The 22,935-nt window shown below is 37.7% G+C and overlaps 1 protein-coding gene across 1 annotated transcript in view; it reads left to right on the top strand.

Moving 5' to 3' along the window:
• The window catches only part of COL24A1 (collagen type XXIV alpha 1 chain), a 486,748-nt gene that overhangs the window by 162,611 nt on the left and 301,202 nt on the right, over window positions 1–22,935 (top strand). Inside the window, exons 10-12 of the mRNA XM_063624268.1 lie at window positions 12,960–13,004; window positions 17,840–17,893; window positions 19,040–19,084. Coding sequence (XP_063480338.1) covers window positions 12,960–13,004; window positions 17,840–17,893; window positions 19,040–19,084 — 144 coding nt within the window. The remainder of the gene's footprint in view (window positions 1–12,959; window positions 13,005–17,839; window positions 17,894–19,039; window positions 19,085–22,935) is intronic.

The following is a 22,935-nucleotide window of genomic DNA, read 5'->3' as shown; positions in this document are numbered from 1 at the left end:
CCATTTATTTGTGTCGTCTCTTATTTCCTTGAGCAGTGGTTTGTAGTTCTCCTTGAAGAGGTCCTTCACATCCCTTGTAAGTTGTATTCCTATGTATTTTATTCTCTTTGTAGCATTTGTGAATGGGAGTTCACTCATGATTTGGCTCTCTATTTGTCTATTATTGGTGTATAGGAAAGTTTGGATTTTTGCACATTGATTTTGTATCCTGAGACTTTGCTGAAGCTGCTTATCAGCTTAAGGAGATTTGGGGCTGAGATGATGGGGTTTTCTAAATATACAATCATGTCATCTGCAGAGGCAATTTGACTTCCTCTCTTCCTATTTGATTATGCTTTATTTCTTTCTCTTGCCTGATTTCCCTGGTCAGAACTTCTAATACTGTGTTGAATAGAAGTAGTGAGAGAGGGCATGCTTGTTTTGTGCTGGTTTTCAAAGGGAATACTTCCAGCTTTTACCCATTCAGTATGATATTGGCTGTGGGTTTGTCATAAATAGCTCTTATTATTTTGAGATACGTTCCATAAATATCTAGTTTACTGAGAGTTTTTAGCATGAAGGGCTGTTGAATTTTATTGAAGGCCTTTTCTGCATCTATTGAGATAATCATGTGGTTTTTGTCATTGGTTCTGTTTATGTGATGGATTACATTGATTGATTTGTGTATGTTGAACCAGTCTTGCATCCTAGGGAGGAAGCTGACTTGATCATGGTGGATAAGCTTTTTGATGTGCTGCTGGATTCAGTTTGCAAGTATTTTATTGAGTATTTTTGCATCCATATTCATCAGGGATATTGGCCTGAAATTTTCTTTTATTCTTGTGTCTCTGCCAGGTTTTGGTATCAGGATGATGCTGGCCTCATAAAATGAGTTAAGGAGGAGTCCCTCTTTTTCTATTGTTTGGAATAGTTTCAGAAGGAATGGTACCAGCTCCTCTTTGTACCTCTGTTACAGTTCGGCTGTGAATCCATCTGGTCCTGGACTTTTTTTTAGTTGGTAGGCTATTAATAACTGCCTCAATTTCAGAACTCGTTATTGATCTATTCAGGGATTTGACTGCTTCTTGGTTTAGTCTTGGGAGGGTGTATGTGTCCAGGAATTTATCAATTTCTTCTAGATTTTCTAGTTTACTTGCATAGAGGTGTTTATAGTATTCTCTGATGGTAGTTTGTATTTCCATGGGATCGGTGGTAATATCCCCTTTATCATTTTTTATTGTGTCTATTTGATTCTTCTCTCTTTTCTTCTTTATTAGTCTGGCTATTGGTCTATCTATTTTGTTGATCTTTTTTAAAAAACCAGCTCCTAGATTCATTGATTTTTTGAAGGGTTTTTCATGTCTCTATCTCCCTCAGTTCTGCTCTGATCTTAGTTATTTCTTGTCTTCTGCTAGCTTTTGAATTTGTTTGCTCTTGCATCTCTAGTTCTTTTAATTGTGAGGTTAGGTTGTTGATTTTAGATCTTTCCCTATTGCATTTAGTGCTATAAATTTCCCTCTAAACACTGCTTTAGCTGTGTCCCAGAGATTCTGGTACATGGTGTCTTTGTTCTCACTGGTTTCAAAGAACTTATTTATTTCTGCCTTAATTTTGTTATTTACCCAGTAGTCATTCAGGAGCAGGTTGTTCAGTTTCCATGTAATTGTGTGGTTTTGAGTGAGTTTCTTAATCCTGAATTTTAATTTGATTTCACGGTGGTCTGAGAGACTGTTATGATTTCTGTTCTTTTGCATTTGCTGAGGAGTGTTTTACTTCCAATTATGTGGTCCATTTTAGAATAAGTGTGATGTGGTGCTGAGAAGAATGTAGATTTTGTTGATTTGGGGTAAAGAGTTCTGTAGATGTCTGTTAGGTCTGCTTGATCCAGAGCTGAGTTCAAGTCCTGAATATCCTTATTAATTTTCTGTCATGTTGATCTGTCTAATATTGACAGTGGGGTGTTAAAGTCTCCCACTATTATTGTGTGGGAGTCTAAGTCTCTTTGTAGGTCTCTAAGAACTTGCTTTATGAATCCGGGTGCTCCTGTATTGGGTGCATGTATATTTAGAAGTGTTAGCTCTTTTTTTGCATTGATCCCTTTACCATTATGCAATGCCCTTCTTTGTCTTTTTTGATCTTTGTTGGTTTAAAGTCTGTTTTATCAGAGACTAGGATTGCAACCCTTCCTTTTTTTGATTTCTATTTGCTAGGTAAATATTCCTCTATCCCTTTATTTTGAGCCTATGTGTGTCTTTGCACGTGACATTTGTCTCCTAAATACAGCACACCGATGGGTCTTGACTCCTTATCCAATTTGCCAGTCTGTGTCTTTTAATTGGGGCATTTAGCCCATTTACATTTAAGGTTAATATTGTCATGTGTGAATTTGATCCTGTCATTATGATGCTAGCTGGTTATTTTGCCCATTAATTGATACAGTTTCTTTATGGTGTTGATGGTCTTTAAAATTTAGTATGTTTTTGCAGTGGCTGGTACTGATTTTTCCTTTCCATATTTAGTGCTTCCTTCTTGTAAGGCAGGCCTGGTGGTGACAAAATTTCTCACCATTTGCTTGTCTATAAAGGATTTTATTTATCCTTCACTTATGAAGCTTAGTTTGACTGGATATGAAATTCTGGGTTGAAAATTCTTTTCTTTAAGCATGTTGAATGTTAGCCCCCACTCTCTTCTGTCTTGTAGGGTTTCCACAGAGAGATCTGCTGTTAGTCTGATGGGCTTCCCTTTGTGGTTAACCCGACCTTTCTCTCTGGCTGCCCTAAACATTTTTTCCTTTATTTCAACCTTGGTGAATCTGACGATTATGTGCCTTGGGGTTGCTCTTCTCAAGGAGTATCATTGTGGTGTTCTCTGTATTTCCTGAATTTGAATGTTGGCCTGTCTTGCTAGGTTGGGGAAGTTCTGCATAATGTCCTGAAAAGTGTTTTCCAACTTGGTTGCATCTTCCCTGTCACTTTCAGGTACACCAATCAAACGTAGGTTTGCTCTTTTCACATAGTCCCATATTTCTTGGAGGCTTTGTTCATTCCTTTTCATTCTTTTTTCTCTAATCTTATCTTCATGCTTTATTTCATTAAACTGATCTTCAATCTCTAATATCCTCTTTTGCTTGGTTGGTTTGGTTCTTGATACTGTGTATGCTTCACCAAGTTCTCGTGCTGTGTTTTTCAGCTCCATCAGGTCATTTATGTTCTTCTCTAAACTGGTTAATCCAGTTAGCAATTCCTCTAACCTTTTTTCAAGGTTCTTAGCTTCCTTGCATTAGGTTAGAACATGCTCCTTTAGCTTGGAGGAGTTTGTTATTACCCACCTTCTGAAGCCTACTTCTGTCAATTTGTCAAACTCATTCTCCATCCAGTTTTGTTCACTTGCTGGCGAGGAGTTGTGATCCTTTGGAGAAGAGGTGTTCTGGTTTTTGGAATTTTCTGCCTTTTTGCGCTGGTTTTTCCTCATCTTTGTGGATTTATCTACCTTTGGTCTTTGATGTTGGTGACCTTCAGATAGAGTTTTTGTGTGGACATCCTTTTTGTTGGTTTTGATGCTATTTCTTTCTGTTTCTTAGTTTTCCTTCTAACAGTCAGGTCCCTCTGCTGCAGGTTTGCTGGAGGTCTACTCCAGACCCTGTTTGCCTGGGTATCACCAGTGAAGGCTGCAGAACAGCAAAGATTACTGCCTGCTCCTTCCTCTGGAAGCTTTGTCCCAGAGGGGCACCCACTAGATGCCAGCTGGAGCTCTCCTGTATGAGGTGTCTGTCGGCCCCTGCTGGGAGGTGTCTCCCAGTCGCGAGGCATGGGGGTCAGGGACCCACTTGAGGAGGCAGTCTGTCCCTTAGTAGAGCTCGAGTGCTGTGCTGGGAGATCCGTTGCTCTCTTCTGAGCCAGCAGGCAGGTATATTTAAGTCTGCTGAAGCTGTACCCACAGCCACCCCTTCCCCCAGGTGTTCTGACCCAGGGAGTTTTATCTATAAGCCCCTGACTGGGGCTGCTGCCCTTCTTTCAGAGATGCCCTGCCCAGAGAGGAGGAATCTAGAGAGGCAGTCTGGCGATAGCAGCTTTCACCCAGTTTGAACTTCCTGGCGGCTTTGTTTACACTGTGAGGGGAAAACCACCTACTCAAGCCTTAGTAATGGTGGACACCCTTCTCCCCACCAAACTTGAGCATCCCAGGTCGATATCAGACTGCTGTGCTGGCAGCAAGAATTTCAAGCCAGTGGATTTTAGCTTCATGGGCTCTGTGGGGGTGGAATCCACTGAACTAGACCACTTGGCTCCCTGGCTTCAGCCTCCTTTCTAGGGGAGTGAACAGTTCTGTCTCACTGGCGTTCCAGGTGCCACTGGGGTATGAAAAAAATTCCTGCAGCTAGCTCGTTGTCTCCCCAAATGACTGCCCAGTTTTGTGCTTGAAACCCAGGGCCTCGGTGGTGTAGGCATCCGAGGGAATCTCCTGGTCTGCAGGTTTCAAAGACCATGGGAAAAGCATAGTATCTTGGCTGGATAGCTCTGTCCCACAAGGCATAGTCCCTCATGGCTTCCCTTGGCTAAGGGAGGGAGTTCCCTGACCCTTTGCTCTTCCTGGGTGAGGCAACACCCCACCCTGCTTCTGCTTGCCCTCTATGGGCTGCACCCACTGACTAACCAGTCCCAGTCCTGCTGAAAGTGGAGGTATTGAAGTCTCCAGCAATTATTGTAGTAGGGTCTATCTCTCTCTTTAGCTCCAATAATGTTTTCTTTATTTATCTGGGTGCTTTAGTGCATATATATTTACAATCATTGTATCCTCTCACTGAATTGACCCCTTTGTTATAATATAATGACCTTTGTCTCATCTTATAGTTTTTGTTTGGAAATCTGTTTTGTCGGATATAAGTATAGCTATTCTTGCTCTTTTTTGGTTTCCTTTGGCATGGAATATCTTTTTTTATCCCTTTATTTTCAGTCTATGTGTATACAGGTGAAGTGTGTTTCTAATAGGCAAAGATCATTGGGACTTGTTTTTTCATTCATTCAGCCTATGTCTTTTGATTGGAGAGGTTAGTCCATTTACATTCAGTGTTATTATTGATAAATAGAGACTTATTCCTGCCATTTTGTTATTTATTTTCTGGTTGTTTTGTGGTCTTCTCTTCCTTCTTTCCTCCATTCCAGTTTTTCATTTAGTGAAGGTGATTTTTATCCAGTAGTATGCTTTGATTTCTTGCTTTTTATTTTTTATGTATCTGCTGTATGTTTTTTTGGTTTGAGGTTACCATGAGGCTTGCAAATACTATCTTATATCGCATTATTTTAAACTGATGACAGCTTAACACTGATTGCATAAACCAACAAACATGTAAAAAGAAAACTGATAAAAACTCTATGCCTTAACTTCATCTCCCTAATTTTAAACTTTTTGTTGTTTTTCTTTGTCTTTTTATACTGTCAATGTCTTGTAAAGTTGTAGTTATTATTTTTTATTGGTTTTTCATTTAATCTTTCCATTTAATTCAAGAGAAGTTTACACACCACCATTACAGTGCTATATTAGCCTGTGTTTTTCTGTGTATGTACTATTTCCAGTGAGTTTTGTACCTTCAGATGATTTCTTCTTGCTCAGTAACATTCTTTTTTTTCTGATTGAATTACTCCCTTTAGCATTTCTTATAGGACAGGTCTGGTGTTAATGGAATCCATTAGCTTTTGTTTGTCTAGGAAAGTCTGTTTCTCCTTCATGCTTAAAGCCTATTTTTGCTGGATATACCATTCTAGGGTAAAAGTTTTTTTCCTTCAGCACTTTAAATATGTCATGCCACTCTCTCCTGGCCTGTATGGTTTCCACTGAGAAGTCTTCTGCCAGATGTATTCCTGCTCCCTGGTATGTTATTTGTTTCTTTTCTTTCACTGCTTTTAGGATCATTTTTTAATCTTTGACATTTGAGAGTTTGATTATTAAATACCTTGAGGTAGTCTTTTTAGGTTAAATCTGCTTGGTGATCTATAACCTTCTTGTACTTGAATCATGATATCTTTCTCTAGGTTTGGGGAGTTCTCTGATATTATCCCCTTCAATAAACTTTCTACCCCTATCTCTTTCTCGACGTCCTCTTTAAGGCCAGTAACTCTCAGATTTTCCCTTTTGAGGCTGTTTTCCGTCTTGTAGGTATGCTTCATTGTTTTTTATTCTTTTTTCTTTTGTCTTCTCTGACTGTGTTTTGTCAAATAGCCTGTCTTCAGGCTCACTAATTCTTTCATCTGCTTGATCAATTCTATTAAAGGACTCTGATACATTCTTCAGCATATCAGTTGTATTTTTCAGCTGTAGAATTTCTGCTTGAGTCTTTTTAATTATTTCTATCTCTTTGTTAAATTTTTCTGACAGCATTCTGAATTCCTTCTTTGTGTTATCTTGAATTTTTTTGGGTTTTCTCAAAACAGCTATTTTGAATTCTCTGTTTGAAAGGTCATATTTCTCTGTTTCTCAAGAATTGGCCCCGTGCCTTATTTAGTTCATTTGGTGAGATCATGTTTTTGTGGTGGTGTTGTTACTTGTAGATGTTCATTGGTGTTTGGGCATTGAAGAGTTAGGTATTTGTTTTAGTCTTCACAGTCTGGGCTTGTTTGTGCCTGTCCTTCTTGGGAAGGCTTTCCAAGTGTTTGAAGGGACTTGGGCCCCAAGCCCAATAACACTGGGGTTTTTGTAGAAGTACTGCCTTGGTGGTCTTACATAAAATCTGAAAGAATTCTCTGGATTACCAAGCAGAGATTCTTGTTCTTTTCCCTTAATTTCTTCCAAACAAATGGAGTCTCTCCTCTCTCTCTCTCTCTCTTTGCTGGGCCAGCTGGAACTGTGGGTGTGGTGATATAGGCACCCTGTGGCCGTCACCACTGGAACTGTGCTGGGTCAGACATGAGCTACTGGGCCTCACCCAAGGCCCTTCCCTTCATAGTGATGAGATTTCCCCAGGCCCAGGGTGTGTCCAAGGATGCTGTGTGGGAGCCCGTGATTGAAGTCAAAGACATTAGCAACTTACCTGCTGTTCTACTCTACTGTGGCTAAACTGGCATTCAAACCATAATACAGAGTCCTTCCCACTCTTGCCAGCAATTTCCCCAGGCAGATGAGCCCTTCCCTGTGGCCACCACGACTAGTCTATGGGGGTTTCTGCTAGGCTTTCACCAATGTTTACTTAAAGGCCTAGGGCTCTCTTCCATCAGCTTGTGTTGAATGCTGCCAGGCCTGTGACTCATCCTTCAGCACAGTAGGGACAGTCCAGAAATGCTGCATAAGATCCTAGTCCTGTTCTCAAGGACCCCAAGAGCCTGCTAATTGCCCTACCCTACTGTGGCCAAGCTGGTACATAGGGTGCAAGACAAAATCCTGTCTCTTTTTCCCTTTGCTTTTCTCAGACAGAAAGAGTCTTTCACTGTGGCCACCACAGCTGGAATGTACTGGACCACCCCTGAAGGCCAGCATGTTTCAGAGCCCAAGGCCCACAGCACACTAACTGGGTATCGTTGGTGGTTATTCAGGGCCCAAGGGCTCCTTGGTAAACAGGTGATGAATCCTGCCAGTTCTGGATCCTTCCCTTCAAAGCAGCAGGTTCCCTTTTGACCCAGAGTGTGTCTAGAAATGTTATCCAGGAGCTAGGGCCTCAAATGGGGGCCTCACGTCTCTGCTTGGTGCTCTATTACACTGTGGCTGAGCTGGTATCCAAGATGCAAAACAAAGTCCTCTTTACTCTTCACTCTTCTCTCCTTATACAGAAGGAAAGAGTCACTTTCCTTGTTATGAGCTGCACTGCCTGGGCTTCGGGAAGGAATGGTGCTCACACTCCATTAGCCATGACACCTGTTGTCTCCCTAGTTCACATTCCACCCTAGTTCACTGGCTGTAAGCCCAGCCTAGCACTACGAATAGCCTAGGAATTGCAGTGTTTGTGTCCTAGACAGCCTTTGAAGTTTACATAGGACCCCAGAGTACTTCAGCCCATGGTGGTAAGTCTTGCCAAGAAACTCAAGTTCCTTGAGGATGTGCGATTCCCTTCTGGCTAGGGCTGGTCCAAATCCTCCCACTGTGCCAGGGAAGCACTGAGTTCAATGTAAAGCTTCCCAGTCACTGAGCTTTCCCTTCCTGGAGTGCACAGATTCTGTCTCCACACTGCAGGGCTGCTGCCAGGGGTGATGGGGAAGGGGTGGCATTCACTATTCAAGACTGTATCTCTTGTCCTCCTCAGTGCCTCTTTCCACAATATGAAGTTAAAACCAGGTACTGTGATTGCTCTTGCTCACCTGATTTTTGCTTCTTGTGACTGTGGTTTTCTGTGTGCGGATAGTTGTGAAAATTTGATGTTCCAGCGATGGAGAGGGGACGAATAGCATAAGCTTCTATTTTGCCGTCCTGCTCTGCCCTCCTTTGTAAACTGATTTTATGTTACAACAAAAATTAAGGACAATTCTGTAATTCATTGTAATGTGTTTTAAATCTGAATTGAAACAATTTGTAAATTTTCCTGTATAAATTTGTATACATTCCTTAAGGAATGTATTCAGTTTTCAGAATGCTAATCAGAGAAAAATCATATGCTAGTTATGGAAACTTTTTTGTTGTTCTTCCTGTATGAGTATAGAAAATAATGACTCAAATATTAGTTTTTAAAATAAGATCCCTAGATTGGAGCTATGCCGAAGCTTGAATGTAGGCAGTTTTCCAAGGAATGTATCCCCTTTGCTTTTAAGAACTTTACAGAGTAGTTTTTAAGTAGAAAATAAATGAGGCATATGGAATAAATGAAAGTCTTTATATAATAGTGGAGATAACTTCAGTATATTACAAATATATATTTTAAAATAACAAAAAGGAAGTCTTTATTCTATTTATTATCTTTCATTTCAACATTCAGACGATAGAGTTACCCTATTAAATACTTAGAATCTATTTTCTACCTAAGTGATTCTTAAATTCATCCAAGTCTTTTCATTCATTCATCCTTGTCTGTCCACCAGTTAATTAATAAGCAACAACTATGTACCAGGCACTGGGGACACCACAGTGAGTAAAATAGCTTAAATTAAGCTTAAGCCTTTTCAAGGGTTCAGGTATCATTTTTACTCTACTACCCTAGGCTAACTTATAATTATCTTTGACCTAGACTCTCATAATAGCCTCCTACCCAACCCACTCTCTTCCATTTTGCCCACTCCGGAGTCCCATCTTTGTTTTAGAGTATTAAAGAAGTGCCCCGTGGGGGCCTGATATGTCCACTGACCTTACGTGAATTCTTCCTATGTCTGCAAGCCTGAAGTAACTTTTTTTTTTTTTTTTTTTTTTTTTTTGAGATGGAGTCTTGCTCTGTCACCCAGGCTGGAGTGCAGTGGCGCGATCTCGGCTCACTGCAACCTCTGCCTCCTGGGTTCAAGCAATTCTCCTGTCTCAGCCTCCCAGGTAGCTGGGATTACAGGAAAACACCACCACACCCGGCTAATTTTTTTGTATTTTTAATAGAGATGGGTTTCGCCATGTTGGCCAGGTTGGAACTACTGACCTCAGATGATCCGCCTGCCTCTGCCTCCCAAAGTGCTGGGATTACAGGCGTGAGCCGTTGCGCCCAGCCTTCCTGAAGTAACTCTTATATCTGCTTTGTTTTTTATTCAATGACAGCTACATTGAAAAAAGTAGTGACTTTCTTATAGATTCCCGTATTCACAGTATTTAAGCAATAAAAAAATCAGCAATCATTTAATTGAATGCTGTCATTTTACAAATTAAGACATTGAGGTTCACAATATGGCTAGTTTGTGGTAAATTGGATCTAGAACAGATCAAGATGGCTTGATCTGTTCATTGTTGTTATCAGTAAAGCAAACAAACAAAAATTGCTTTACTTAGGCTCTTCAGATTGCCTAGAAAGGGGACTTAGGATATTTTGGCAGGGCACAGTGGCTCACGCCTGTAATCCCAGCACTTTGGGAGGCTGAGGCGGGCGGATCATGAGGTCAGGAGATCGAGACCGTCCTGGCTAACACGGTGAAACCCCGTCTCTACTAAAAATACAAAAAAAATAGCTGGGCCTGGTGGCGGGCGCCTGTAGTCCCCGCCACTCCGGAGGCTGAGGCAGGAGAATGGTGTGAATCCGGGAGGCGGAGCTTGCAGTGAGCCGAGATTGCACCACTGCACTCCAGCCTGAGGGACAGAGCGAGACTCTGTCTCAAAAAAAAAAAAAAAAAAAAAGGAGGCAGGATATTTCAAGGAAAAGAGTGAGTTATTTCAATCCTGTCTGCAGCAATAAGGAAACAGGGATCCCATGGAATCTAAAACTAGGTACTGTAATATGACTTGGTCTGACATACACACTGATTCAAAGCAGCTGTATCTTAGCAGCATTAGTTTGTGAATCTTTTATTGTACTTTTCTACCAGTACTTACCTACTTTCTCTGCATCTGCTTTTTTGTGTTATCTTGTCCTCTGACAACTGTCCTAACATAATTTCTATTTCTAATTTTGGTGTATACTTCGGCTTTCTTGTAGCATCTCAGCGACCCTACTCTTCCTCTTAGCCTTTCTTTGTGAATCTTTCAGCTCCCTCCTACTCCCACTGTTAAGTACTTGCATTTTTCTATTGTTGTTGTTTTAATCAACTTCATTTTTTTAAAAAAGAGATTTTTGGCTGGGCGTGGTGGCTCACGCTTGTAATCCCAGCACTTTGGGAGGCCGAGGCGGGCGGATCACGAGGTCAGGAGATCGAGACCACGGTGAAACCCCGTCTCTACTAAAAAATACAAAAAATTAGCTGGACGTGGTGGCGGGCGCCTGTAGTCCCAGCTACTCGGGAGGCTGAGGCAGGAGAATGGCGTGAACCCAGGAGGCAGAGCTTGTAGTGAGCCGAGATTGCGCCACTGCACTCCAGCCTGGGCCACAGAGCAAGACTCCGTCTCAAAAAAAAAAAAAAAAAAAAAGAGATTTTTATTGGCCCAGCTTGTCTTCTTCTTTTTTTTTTTTTTTTAGAGGATGCTATATTTCCCAGACTGGACTTTAACTCCTGGGCTCAAGCAACCCTCCCACCTCAGCATCTTGAGTAGCTGGACTACAGGAATGCCATTTGCCTGGCCCAGCTTGTTTTTGCTTAAATAAAACTTTTTATTCCAAGTCATTGTATAGGCTACTGGCCTGACTTATATTGTCCTCCCTTAGATTAAGTGTCAAGTCCTGGGGCTGAGGTAGGGAAGGAGTGAGTTCATAAAAAACAGATCATGACTGCAAGGTGCTACCACCTTGTCAGGGTCTCTGAATGAAGAAGAATCCCTTTAAAGAGAAGTGTACATACAAAATATACCATGATTAACATATATACACATAGTTAACTATTATTGAGTGATTTGGGAAAAATAAGCTAAAATAAAATTGTGCCACCATTCCATTTTGTTTCATTATAGGCTAGGGAGAAAACTAACTCTGATCTGAAAAACAGGTGTTGGCCAAAGAAAATCAAGCATGTAGCTAGACTCAAGCGTTCACAGAATTTAAAATAAGTAAATAAATAAACACACACTTTTAAAAAAGTAGGAAAAGGAAATAGGCTCATGGCAGAGAGTCTCTGTAACCTATGAGCCTCCTACCCTGGCTCTTTATTTGTCATCCTCCAGGAAACTTCCAGCTCATACCCTCCTAGAGCTGCTGCCTCATCCCGGGGAGCCACCACCACTGTCTTAGCGCTGAGGATGTTTCTTATCTCCTGTTGTAAAAAGTGAAAAGACTTAGCTTTGTGGATATTTTTACTTGTGGAATTTTGTGTAAACATTTGGCAACTGAGCACAATATGTATTATATGTAATTAGGCTAATCTTGAACTCCCTTTAAAAATGTAAAAACAGTTAAACTGTTTTAAGTTTAACATAGCAAAAGTTGTTGAAATCATTCCATTAGTTTTCAAATAGGCACCTCTTCTAAATGACATTTTTCAACCAAAGTGTCATTCCCTTCTCTAATCCATTAATTCAAATTCATCTCTTCTGATAAACCCTCAGTGATTAATACTGAGTAATTATTTCCCTCTATTAGGCTATATTCTGAAACCCAGGAAATTTGTCTTTAGTTTGCAGTATATTAATTGGAAATTTTTGATATTCATGAACTATGATTTATTTCAGCCTTTTGAGTTATATTTTAAGTCCTTAAGAAAAGGAATTTATTTTGTTTTTTATATGCACCAAAATCCTTTGGTAAACAGTAGATCAAATCACTGATTTTTATGTAGAACTGTACAAATAAGCTCCAAAATTTTTCTTTATTTCATTCTTCCTGTCCTTTCTTTTAGTTTCCTTCATTTTGCTCCTGTATCTTTCTTGAGGAAGAAGGATATTATCTATTTTATAGTTTTGGGTGTTAATTTATAGAGATTAATATTTTCTTTTGCTTCTATTATTTGGAAAATATTCTTTGTTACTAATTCCCTAGACAACTTTATAGAACCCCTTTTGATTAACCTGTAAGCAGCCTCATGATTTTTTGAGTTACCTCATTGTGTTATGACAGTGATTTGGGTTAGAGGAACTGCCTGGATATGATCCAATTTTTCAATAATTACAAACAGATTATGTCTGAGGCCATTCGTCTTAGCAGTATTCAACTAAAACTAACTTTTTAAAAGCTTCAGCAAACTTAACATATCCATTGCTAGATATGAACCTTTTATAAAAGATACTGTGCTTTAGTCTCTATTCAGTACTATGCTACCATTTTAGTTGATAATAACAAGTCATTCAAATAACATGCAAGATTAAATTATTAATAAGAATTTGTTATTTAATAAAAAAGTAATTCTTATTAAATAAAAAAGATTAAATTTAATAAGAAATAAATTACTAACAATTAAATTTGTATTGATGAGGAAACCAAAAGTTGGGATATAAGGCAACTTACAACCTATGTTTCTTTATTTGGCTTATATGAGTTTACTTTTCATAGCATGTCTCCACTTATTCTTTTGCAGGGTCTCAAAGGACATCCTGGACTCCCAGGACTTCGAGGTGAACAAGTAGGTACTTCCTTTATAAGACTTGTATCACGTGTGAAAAAGACACATGTTAGAGAACTCCTTTGAGAGATTATTTTCCCCCATTTTTTCAATTTTTCTTCTCAGTGATTTTTTTACTCTGTTGAGTGCAGGACCACCTTTTAACTGATTAGCTGTAGATCTTTTTATTTAAAAAACGATAACATAATATTTCACTGTTATTCATTTTTTACTTTTGCCCCATATGTTTCAGACTAGTAGCTCTTAAACTTCTGCAGTTCACAGACCCCTTTGAGAGTCTCATAAATACTATGAATCCTTTCCCAGAAAATAAACATATCCATACACACACACACACATACACACACACACAGAGAGAGAGAGAGAGACTTGATTTTTTTGTACAGTGTCAGGAACTTACCAATTCACTAAAGCCTAATCCATAGCTGTTTGTTCCCTGACCTTTTCCTGAGGAAATGCAAATAAATTTCAATAACAGTCCAAATTAGAATGGTACATATATCATTGTCCATAATGCACATACACAATATTTAAAAGTCAAAATAGTTTTGGAACTATTTAGTTTTTGATCATGTTATTGCTTTTCTCTCATCAGAAAATAATATATCATTATGTCATGAAAAAAATAAAGTCATGTCTCTTATAGTGTGTACTATATTGAAAATATAGTGTGAATATAACAGTGAAAAGGGTAAGATACTAGAAACTGACTAAAGTGATGGATACCGTTATTAAAGAATCAGCACAGAGACTCAGGAAACCCTAAAGGGAGATCCAGGAAGAAATGTGATGGATGGTACCTGAGGGAAAGCTATAAATGAAGAAACAAAGCCAATTTTCCCTTTCATTCATGTTAAGTTAGACAGTACACTCTGTTCAGTCCCTGAAGCACAACTTTTCAAGATTACTAATTACTAGACATGGCAAGGGAAGTGATATATGTATCTGTAACACATGTAATATCAGTTTCCTGCAAATCAAACATGTACTGAAAAGCATTTGAGCATTTATGGGAGAAAAAGCTGAGAAGGGTGAGTGGGATTAGTCCCTGGGGAGAAAAAAATTGTAGGATACTGCTTTGGCAGAAATGTGGATTCCAGTGGAAGAAACCTAATACTTCACAAGTGAAAAATTGGCCATGTGTCATTACTGACGAGTTCACTCACAAAACTGCTCCATAAACTACTTCTGGTGGTGTATATATTATCTCTGAGGGTAATATACTTTTTAGAACAGTCTAAAACCAATTTTAAAGGTTAGAAAATGTATATTGTAGTCAGTTCTTGCTTTCTATTCTATTTGTTTCCAGAAAAAAAAGGAGGCAAAATTTGTGTTAACTATGAGAAACAGCTAAAATAATTTTGCATTTTAATTGTGAAGATACTGTGGACATTCAGAGGAGCATAGCTGACTTGCTGGAAGACATTTGTCTTGAAAATTTGTAAATATCTTCAAATTGGTCAGCAAACATTTGGAAAGGCAATTATATTATTTATGTGAGCTCTAGTAGTAAGAGCTGTCATTTACTTACAGCCCTTATTATTTGCCAAACTATATTGCTATTAACTACAACTTTAGTAGTATAATTATTGTTTTACATATGTTAATTAACTTAATGTCACCAATACTAAGAGTTATTACAGTTACTTCCACTTTTAAATATATTTCTACACATTATTCTATTTTATCCACAAAATGAGTGCTGTTATTCTATTTTACTAATGAAAAAACAGAGAAACTATAGTAGCAGTGCTGGAGCAGTGCCGGAATTCTGAATGAAGTCTGACTGACTCAGAGTGTGTGTTTTAAGTGAGATTAGGGCAGGCTTCCTAATTTTCTGTTCCTGTTTTCTCAAGGGGCTGTTGATATAACTGTGTCTCTATTACTCCATCCGATCTGCAGATTTGAGTGAGCCAACTTTTTAAAAAAATCTATCTTTAAATGCAGAGTGAATTAAGTCATGCTATTTGTTTTGAGTTTCTTTTGAGTTTCTGTGGTTGTCTCAGTGATTCTAGGGTGTGGTTGGCTCAGAATACATTTATGCCATATAAAGATTATGCTGAAGTCTTATTTGTTTATTTTGTTTACTGCTGTTCTAGTATAGCAGAACTTAGACATTGAGTGGAATTCTTTTGTGTCTTTTTCTGCATAGCTAAAATGTGTTAGCTAGATCTCTACATGTTGCTTTAACACCCTCTGTGACAATCCATTCAAAATAGGATTTCACTTATGTTCTATAACAAATTGCCTTTTTATTGAGGTTAGTTAACTTAATTTGACTAGGAAAGGAATGGAAAAGGGATGGTGGTTTTCATTAGCCAGATAGATAGTGGCCTACAGAATAAAAACAGCCTTTTACATTTGTCTTACTCCTTTCTGTTGGCATACCTAAATATAAGGTTTTGTGAATCTCTAGAATGTGGGCCTGTGTGTTTTGGAATTGGATGGGGCATATAGGAAGGCGGTCGTAAATATACTAGAGCAAATCTCATAATTAGAGGACTTTCCTTGGAGTGCTATTGGATGTTTTTTGCACTTCAAACTCACACTAGGGAAACGGGCCTTTGAATGGTGGTCTCTGGAATTAAACATGCTGATTTAATTCCTGACTTCCTACTTATCAGCTAAGTAACCTTCCACTGGTGACATAAACACCTTATGTCTCATTTTTTCTCATCTGTCATATGGGAATAATGATATCTATCTTATAGGGTTTTTGAGTAGATTGAATAAGATAATACCTATAAAATACTTGAAATAGTGCCTGGCCCATGATAAATGTTCAATAAATGTTATAGGAATAAAATATTATGTAAATATGTAATATTTAATATCAATAGGGGAATATTTAATACATACATATGGTTTCTGAAATTCATAGGATATAATCTCTCTACATATAGACAAGAATTTCTTCTGTAATCCTCAGAAGGCCATTGTTTATTCACATTCTCTTCAGTTGTCCATTGTCATACTTCTGTGTATCTTAGGTTCTTTAAATGTAGAATGAAGAAAAGTTTATCTCATAAATGTAAAATGCTTAGCAAATAAAAAGTGCTCAGTAAATGTTAATTTTGGTCAAGGGAAGGGAAGAGGAAATGAGAGATAGAAATGAGACGGAAAAAAGTGAGAGATGAATTCTGAAAAAAGTAGAGAGAAGAAACTCAACTATTATCCTCTATTTTTCATTTCCTTGGTCTGTTCTTTCTCTAGATTTTCCGAATTTTTAGAAGTTTTAGCATATCTGTACTTAAAGTGGAGGTAACACTCTTCTATCTACTTCAGAGCAGAAGGACAAAGTGCAATTATCTTTCATTATGTCATTTATAAACAAACAGGAAAGGGATTTTAGGTGATAAATAAGAAATCTAGCCAACTTAACATTGTTGTCATCAGCTCAACACACCTTCTGACATTTCCTTGTGTCAAGAATTATTTAATAGACCTAAACTCTGAATAAACTGATGAGTAAATGAAGGAATGAATGATGTATCAATGAAAAAGAGTCTTAAAAAAAAAGGCCGGGCGCGGTGGCTCATGCTTGTAATCCCAGCACTTTGGGAGGCCGAGGCGGGTGGATCACAAGGTCAGGAGATCGAGACCACGGTGAAACCCCGTCTCTACTAAAAAAATACAAAAAATTAGCTGGGCGTGGTGGCGGGCGCCTGTAGTCCCAGCTACTCGGAGAGGCTGAGGCAGGAGAATGGCGTGAACCCGGCAGGCGGAGCTTGCAGTGAGCCGAGATTGCGCCACTGCACTCCACCCCGGGCGACAGAGCGAGACTCCGTCTCAAAAAAAAAAAAAAAAAAAAAAAAAAAAAGAAGTTATAATATTTTGTCTCACTTTTTCACCCAGTTCTGTAGCAGTTTTCCTTTCTTATGCCTTTGGGCCTCCATCTATCAGCCTTCCCTGAGCAAACCTTATTTTAAATCAAGAATACAAAGTTGCAAATTCCAAATGAGTTTACTATCTGTCTAAGTCAGTTTGGGCTGCTATAACAAAAGGCCATAGATTGGGTGGCTTATAAACAACAGAAATTTCTTGCAATTCTGGAGGCCGAAAGTCTGAGATCAGCATGCCAGCCCGGTTAGGTTCTGGTGAGGGCTATCTTTTGGATTACAGACTGCTGACCTATTGTATACTCACATGGCCTCTTTATAAGTTCATTTATCCCATTCATAAGGGCTCCAACCTAATTACCTTCCAAAGAGCCACCTCCTAATACTGTTAGGCATTATCAGCAGGGTTAGGATTTTAACATGAATTTTGAGGCACACAAACATTCAGTCCACAGCACCATTCAAATTTACTAGATCAGACCCATGTCATGATAACGGTATTTGCCACTTAATATTCACTTACTTAATCAGACTCACTGGAAGGTTAAGTTTACTTTAGGAAAGAAGTAGAGGTTGGTTTTGTGGTTTACTGCCCCTCTTAGTCTTCTGGGGCTCATGCTCAGACTGTTAAGGAGTGTTGTACGATGATCGACACAAGAAAGAATTCAATCTACTGGTAAAAAAGTTACTGGTAATTAAGCAATATACCAGCTCTTCCTCTAGAATAAATGTCTGTTTTAGCTATGGATTTTTCCACCCTAGATTTATCATTATTAATGATCATATATCATTTAGGGCCCTAATCTAATAGCCTTACTTATTTTATTTATCAATTTTTGTCCATTTTCCTTCACATAGGTGATTTCAGTTACATAAGCCATGTATAGGACTCCGTATTTTTATGGGGAAAAGTTATTTCCAAGCTTGTGTATTGTAAATACACCAAATTGGCTTCCTTTGGCTTTGCTATACTGTTTATTTTATTTATTATTTCAGGGAATTCCAGGATTTGCTGGTAATATTGGTTCACTCGGCTACCCTGGCAGGCAGGTGCAGTAACTATATTTAGACTTTTCTCTTTATGTTCCTATTTATTAATACATTGTATTTCTGATTTTGAGAATTAATGTTCAAGTAGTTTTTTTTAAAGTAATGAATAACTCATAGAGAAATAATTTCAAAATCAAAGTTGTAGAAATCCATTACAATTTTTGTGCAGAAAGTTTTATTTAAAATCGGAAGGGGGCTTTTAAATATGTTTGATGTGATGTATAATGGAACCTTCAAAATTAAAATGCACAAGTGTTAATAAGTTCTTAAAACAGTCCTGATAGTGATTTTACAATACTGTCACTGAACAAAATTAAGTAATAGTAAGAGTGAAGACTCTCTGTAATAAACATCATTTTTTAATAACACAGTTTTAAAAATTTGAGAAACAGTATACCACTACCAAACACTTTTATCTGAACTGAATTCAGTTATTTGTATACTGTTTTGAAAATTCATTCTAATCATTTTATATGTATTCCCTTATAATTTCTAACTTTCTCTATTTCCTGTAGATTAATAATAGAACAAGCTTTCTTTCCTAAGGTTTCATGAATTGATTACTTCTAAAATTAATTAAATGTATAAAGTTACATTTATATCTTTTTTATTCTCAAGAATGAGGGAAATAAATAAGAAAAAAATTGTTAACAAAATTCCATTTTTTAGGACTTTAAAAACACTTAGAGGGTACTCTATATTAGACTCTTACTCTCAAGTGATAATATATGTTATATATAAAAATATGAAACATGAATATGTAAATATATGGACATTGATCTAAAGTTTAAAATATATTTTAAAAAAATTTATAGGAATATCTTTTAGAATAAGTTAATTAGAAATGTTTTAAAACAACACAGTCTTCCAATGAGAAATAATGTAATAAAAAAATTTTAAAAATCTGACAATGTGTTAATGTACTTTATATATCTAAAATATGTTGTGTATAGATTATTTCCAATGCCTCTTTTGATTCAGAAATTCTAAAATTCCTTGAACATTGGTAATCTTCATTAGTTATACAGAGTTCTGAATTCTATAGTTTTGAAAATGATACCTTTTTATATGGCCTTTTTATTAATCTATTTATTAACTCTTTAAAAAGTACTGTAGTATGATGACAATGTCTTTTGTTTACACCAGGGTTTAGCTGGACCAGAAGGTAATCCAGGTCCTAAAGGTGCACGAGTAAGTAGGCATTTCCATCATTTTGTTAAGCATGCTTGCCTAAAAGTAGAATGAAATATATAAAACACTTAGCATTTTTACACTCTCTTAGTAGCTTTGAATTTAATTCAAATGTAGCCTGAATACACTTGCTTACTACAGTAGTTGCTTTCACTTCTATGATGACAGAAAACAGTCTCATTGTGGTAGGTTTTGCATCATTATTTTATATTTATTTCCATAGCATAATGTCTGGCATGTTAGAATGTGCTCTATAAACATTTGTAGTATTATTTATATATGAATGGATACAGACCTAAGGAAGTCATCATGTAAAAAATATGAAGAGGTAAAGAAATTCATAGTAGTTCAAGGCTGAGATCATTTTATTATACAAAAGCTGTCAGGAGTAAAGAAATATCTGCAAAGAAAGAAATAACCTTATTGTATCCAGAACATCCCATTTTACTCCCAAATCATTAAAGGAAATGTTAGCCATTTTTATTCACTAAGGAAGCAAAATAAACATTTCTATATTATATTGTATTAGTCACTTTTTGCATCACTATAAATACCTGAGGCTGGGTGATTTATAAAGAAAAGAAGTTTAATTGGCTCATAGTTGTGCAGGCCATGCAGATATGGTTCCAGCATTTGCATCTTGTGAGGGCCTTAGGAAACTTATAGTCACAGTGGAAGGTGAAGGGAGAGCAGACAATGTCACAAGGCGAGAGTGGAAGTAAGAGAGAGAAAAATGGAAGGTCCCAGACGCTTTCAAACAACCAGATCTCATGTCAGTTGAGAACTCCATTGTCACCAAGGGGATGATGCTAAACCATCCATGAGGGATCCACCCCACAATCCAGTCACTTCCCACCAGGCCACACCTCCAACATTAGGAATCATATTTTAACATGAGATTTGGAGGAGACAAACATCCAAACCATATCATATATGTAGTGTATAAAATAAAAAATCTGTTTTTAAAATTCTTTATTTTTATTAGCCAAATATTTTCCAAAGTCTACATTTGTGCCTTATATTATCTAAAATGCATTTTTTTTTTTTTTTTTTTTTGGTGAGACAGAGTCTTGCTCTGTTGCCCAGGCTGGAGTGCAATGGCGCAGTCTAGGCTTACTGCAACCTCCGCCTCCCGGGTTCAAGCGATTCTCCTGCCTCAGCCTTCCAAGTAGCTGGAACTACAGGCATGTGCCACCACACTAGGCTAATTTTTGTATTTTTAGTAAAGACGGGGTTTTACCATATTGGCCAGGCTGGTCTCAAACCCCTGACCTCATGATCTGCCTGCCTCAGCCTCTCAAAGTGCTGGGATTACAGGAGTGAGCCACCAGGCCTGGCCTAACATGCCTTTTAAAAAGAAGTAAAGCATAAGGTAGTTAAACAATATGTGCAATAATGATGTCTTACATTTTAAAAAATTATTAAACATTTCCAAATACTTTCATATGTATTTTATTCTTTTATGTTGCCATCAGCCCTGTGATGTAGGAGAACAGGCCTATTATCCCCATTTTACTGATGAGAAAAATAGTAAGCTAAGGAACTTACTTGATCTGGCAAAGTTATAGCTGGCTAGAACTAGAACCAATGGCTTTTCACCTTTAGCTCTGACCTCTTTTCATTAGCTCATGCTGTCTTTGTTCTTGCATTAAGTAACCACATAATGAGGAAAAGTCATGTACTTTTTATTAGAAATTGCACTGAAAACACATGTTGACTTGGATTTGGGACGCCAGAAGAGATTAGTGGCCAAGAACATGGGCTGTGGGGTTAGATAGGCTTTTTTTTTTTTTGAGACGGAGTCTCACTCTATTGCCCAGGCTGGAGTACAGTGGCGTGATCTCGGCTCACTGCAACCTCCACCTCCCAGGTTCAAGTGATTCTCCTGCCTCAACCTCCTGAGTAGCTGGGACTACAGGCGCCTGCCACCACACCCAGCTAATTTTTGTATTTTTAGTAGAGATGGGGTTTCATATTGGCCAGGCTGGTCTCGAACTCCTGACCTTGTGATCTGCCTGCCTCGGCCTCTCAAAGTGCTGGGATTACAGGTGTGAGCCACCGTGCTCAGCCCCTTAATACTTCTTTTTACTAGCTTTGTGGCTTTTGATGTTATTCAGTCTCTCTGTGCTTCATTTTTCTTATCTCATTATTTATTAAATGGTCATGATGAAACTTACTTTTCAGGTAGTTGTGAAAAATTAAACAAGATTAGCATTCTTAAGGTATAGGGCATAGTATATGCATGTATTTACTATATGGATTCTATAATTATTATTTGAATTTGAGAGTTTCTTCTGTTCAATAACTAGTAACTCCAAGGAATATATGCAAAATATATTTGGCACTGTACAACTTACTCTTACTGCATTTTGTCATCTTACTTCAGTGATCCATATAACTGTTCTTCCGTGTACCATTTTTGCATTGTATTATACATCCTTTTGTTTTTTCCTTTTCCCATTTGTATTGAAAATTGTTTTCTAGGCTGTAACCCTCTTAAGTTGTACTTTTAGTTAGGTTTTCACACTTTAGTTAGGTTTCACACTTGGGAGTGTGATTGGAATAAGGAGGGAATTTCACATTCATAAAGGGTCTCAAATGTAGATTTAAAAATTATTTGAAATTTAGGGGTATATGCGCAGGTTTGTTACATGGGTATATTGTGTAATGCTGAGGTTTGGGCTTTTAGTGATCCTGTTGTCAAAGCAGTGAACATAGTACCCAATAGGTAGTTTTTCAACCCTTGCCTTTTTCTGGCCCTCCCTCCTCAGGGAATCTATAGTGTTTATTTTCCCATCTTTGTGTCCATGTATACCCAATGTTCAGCTCCCATTTATAAGTGAGAACATGTAGTATTTTGTTTTCTGTTTCTGTGTTAATTTGCTTAGGATAATGGCCTCCAACTGCATCCATGTTGCTGCAGAGGACAGGGTTTTGTTCATTTTTATGGCACTGTAGTATTCCATGGTCTATATGTACCACATTTTCTTCATGCAGTCCACTGTTGATGAGCACTTGGGTTGATTCCATGTCTTTTCTATGGTGAATAGTACTGCAATAAACATATGAGTGCAGATGTGTTTTTGGTAGAATTATTTATTTTTCTTTGGGTATACACCCAGTAATGAGATTGCTGGGTCAAATGGTAATTCTGTTTTTAGTTCTTTGAGAAATTTCCAAACTTCTTTCCACAGGGGCTGAACTAATTTGCATTACCACCAGCAGTGTATAAGCGTTCCCTTTTTTCTGAAACCTCATCAACATCTGTTATTTTCTGACTTTTTAATAATAGCTATTCTGACTGGTGTGAGATGGTATCCCCTTGTGGTTTTGATTTGTATCTCTCTGATTAGTTGTGTTGAGCATTTTTTCATGTTTTGGGGCCACTTGTATGTCTTCTTTTGAGAAGTGTCTATTCATGTCCTTTGTCCACTTTTTAATAAAGTTATTTGTTTTTTTCTTGTTGATTTGTTTAAGTTCCTTGTAGATTCTGGATATTAGTCCTTTGTCAGATGCATAGTTTGAAGATATTTTCTCCTGTTCTGTAAGTTGTCTATTTACTCTATTGATGGTTTCTTTTACTCTGCAGAATACCTTTAGTTTAATTAGGTTGCGATTGCCAAATTTTTTGTTGCATTTGTTGCTTTTGAGGATTTAGTCACAAATTCTTTGCCCAGGCCAGTGTCCAGAAGGGTATTTCCTAGGTTTTCTTCTAGGATTATAGTTTGAGGTCTCACATACTAAGTCTTTAATCCATCTTGAGTTAATTTTTATATATTAACTCAATCAGAGGTAGGAGTCCAATTTCATTCTTCTGCATATGGTTGGCAAGTTTTCCAGCACCATTTATT

Source organism: Symphalangus syndactylus, chromosome 12, assembly GCF_028878055.3.
Source record: "Symphalangus syndactylus isolate Jambi chromosome 12, NHGRI_mSymSyn1-v2.1_pri, whole genome shotgun sequence".
Taxonomy (NCBI): Eukaryota; Metazoa; Chordata; class Mammalia; order Primates; family Hylobatidae; genus Symphalangus; species Symphalangus syndactylus.
Note: the sequence above shows the minus strand (reverse complement) of the source record. Positions and strands in the feature narration are given on the sequence as shown.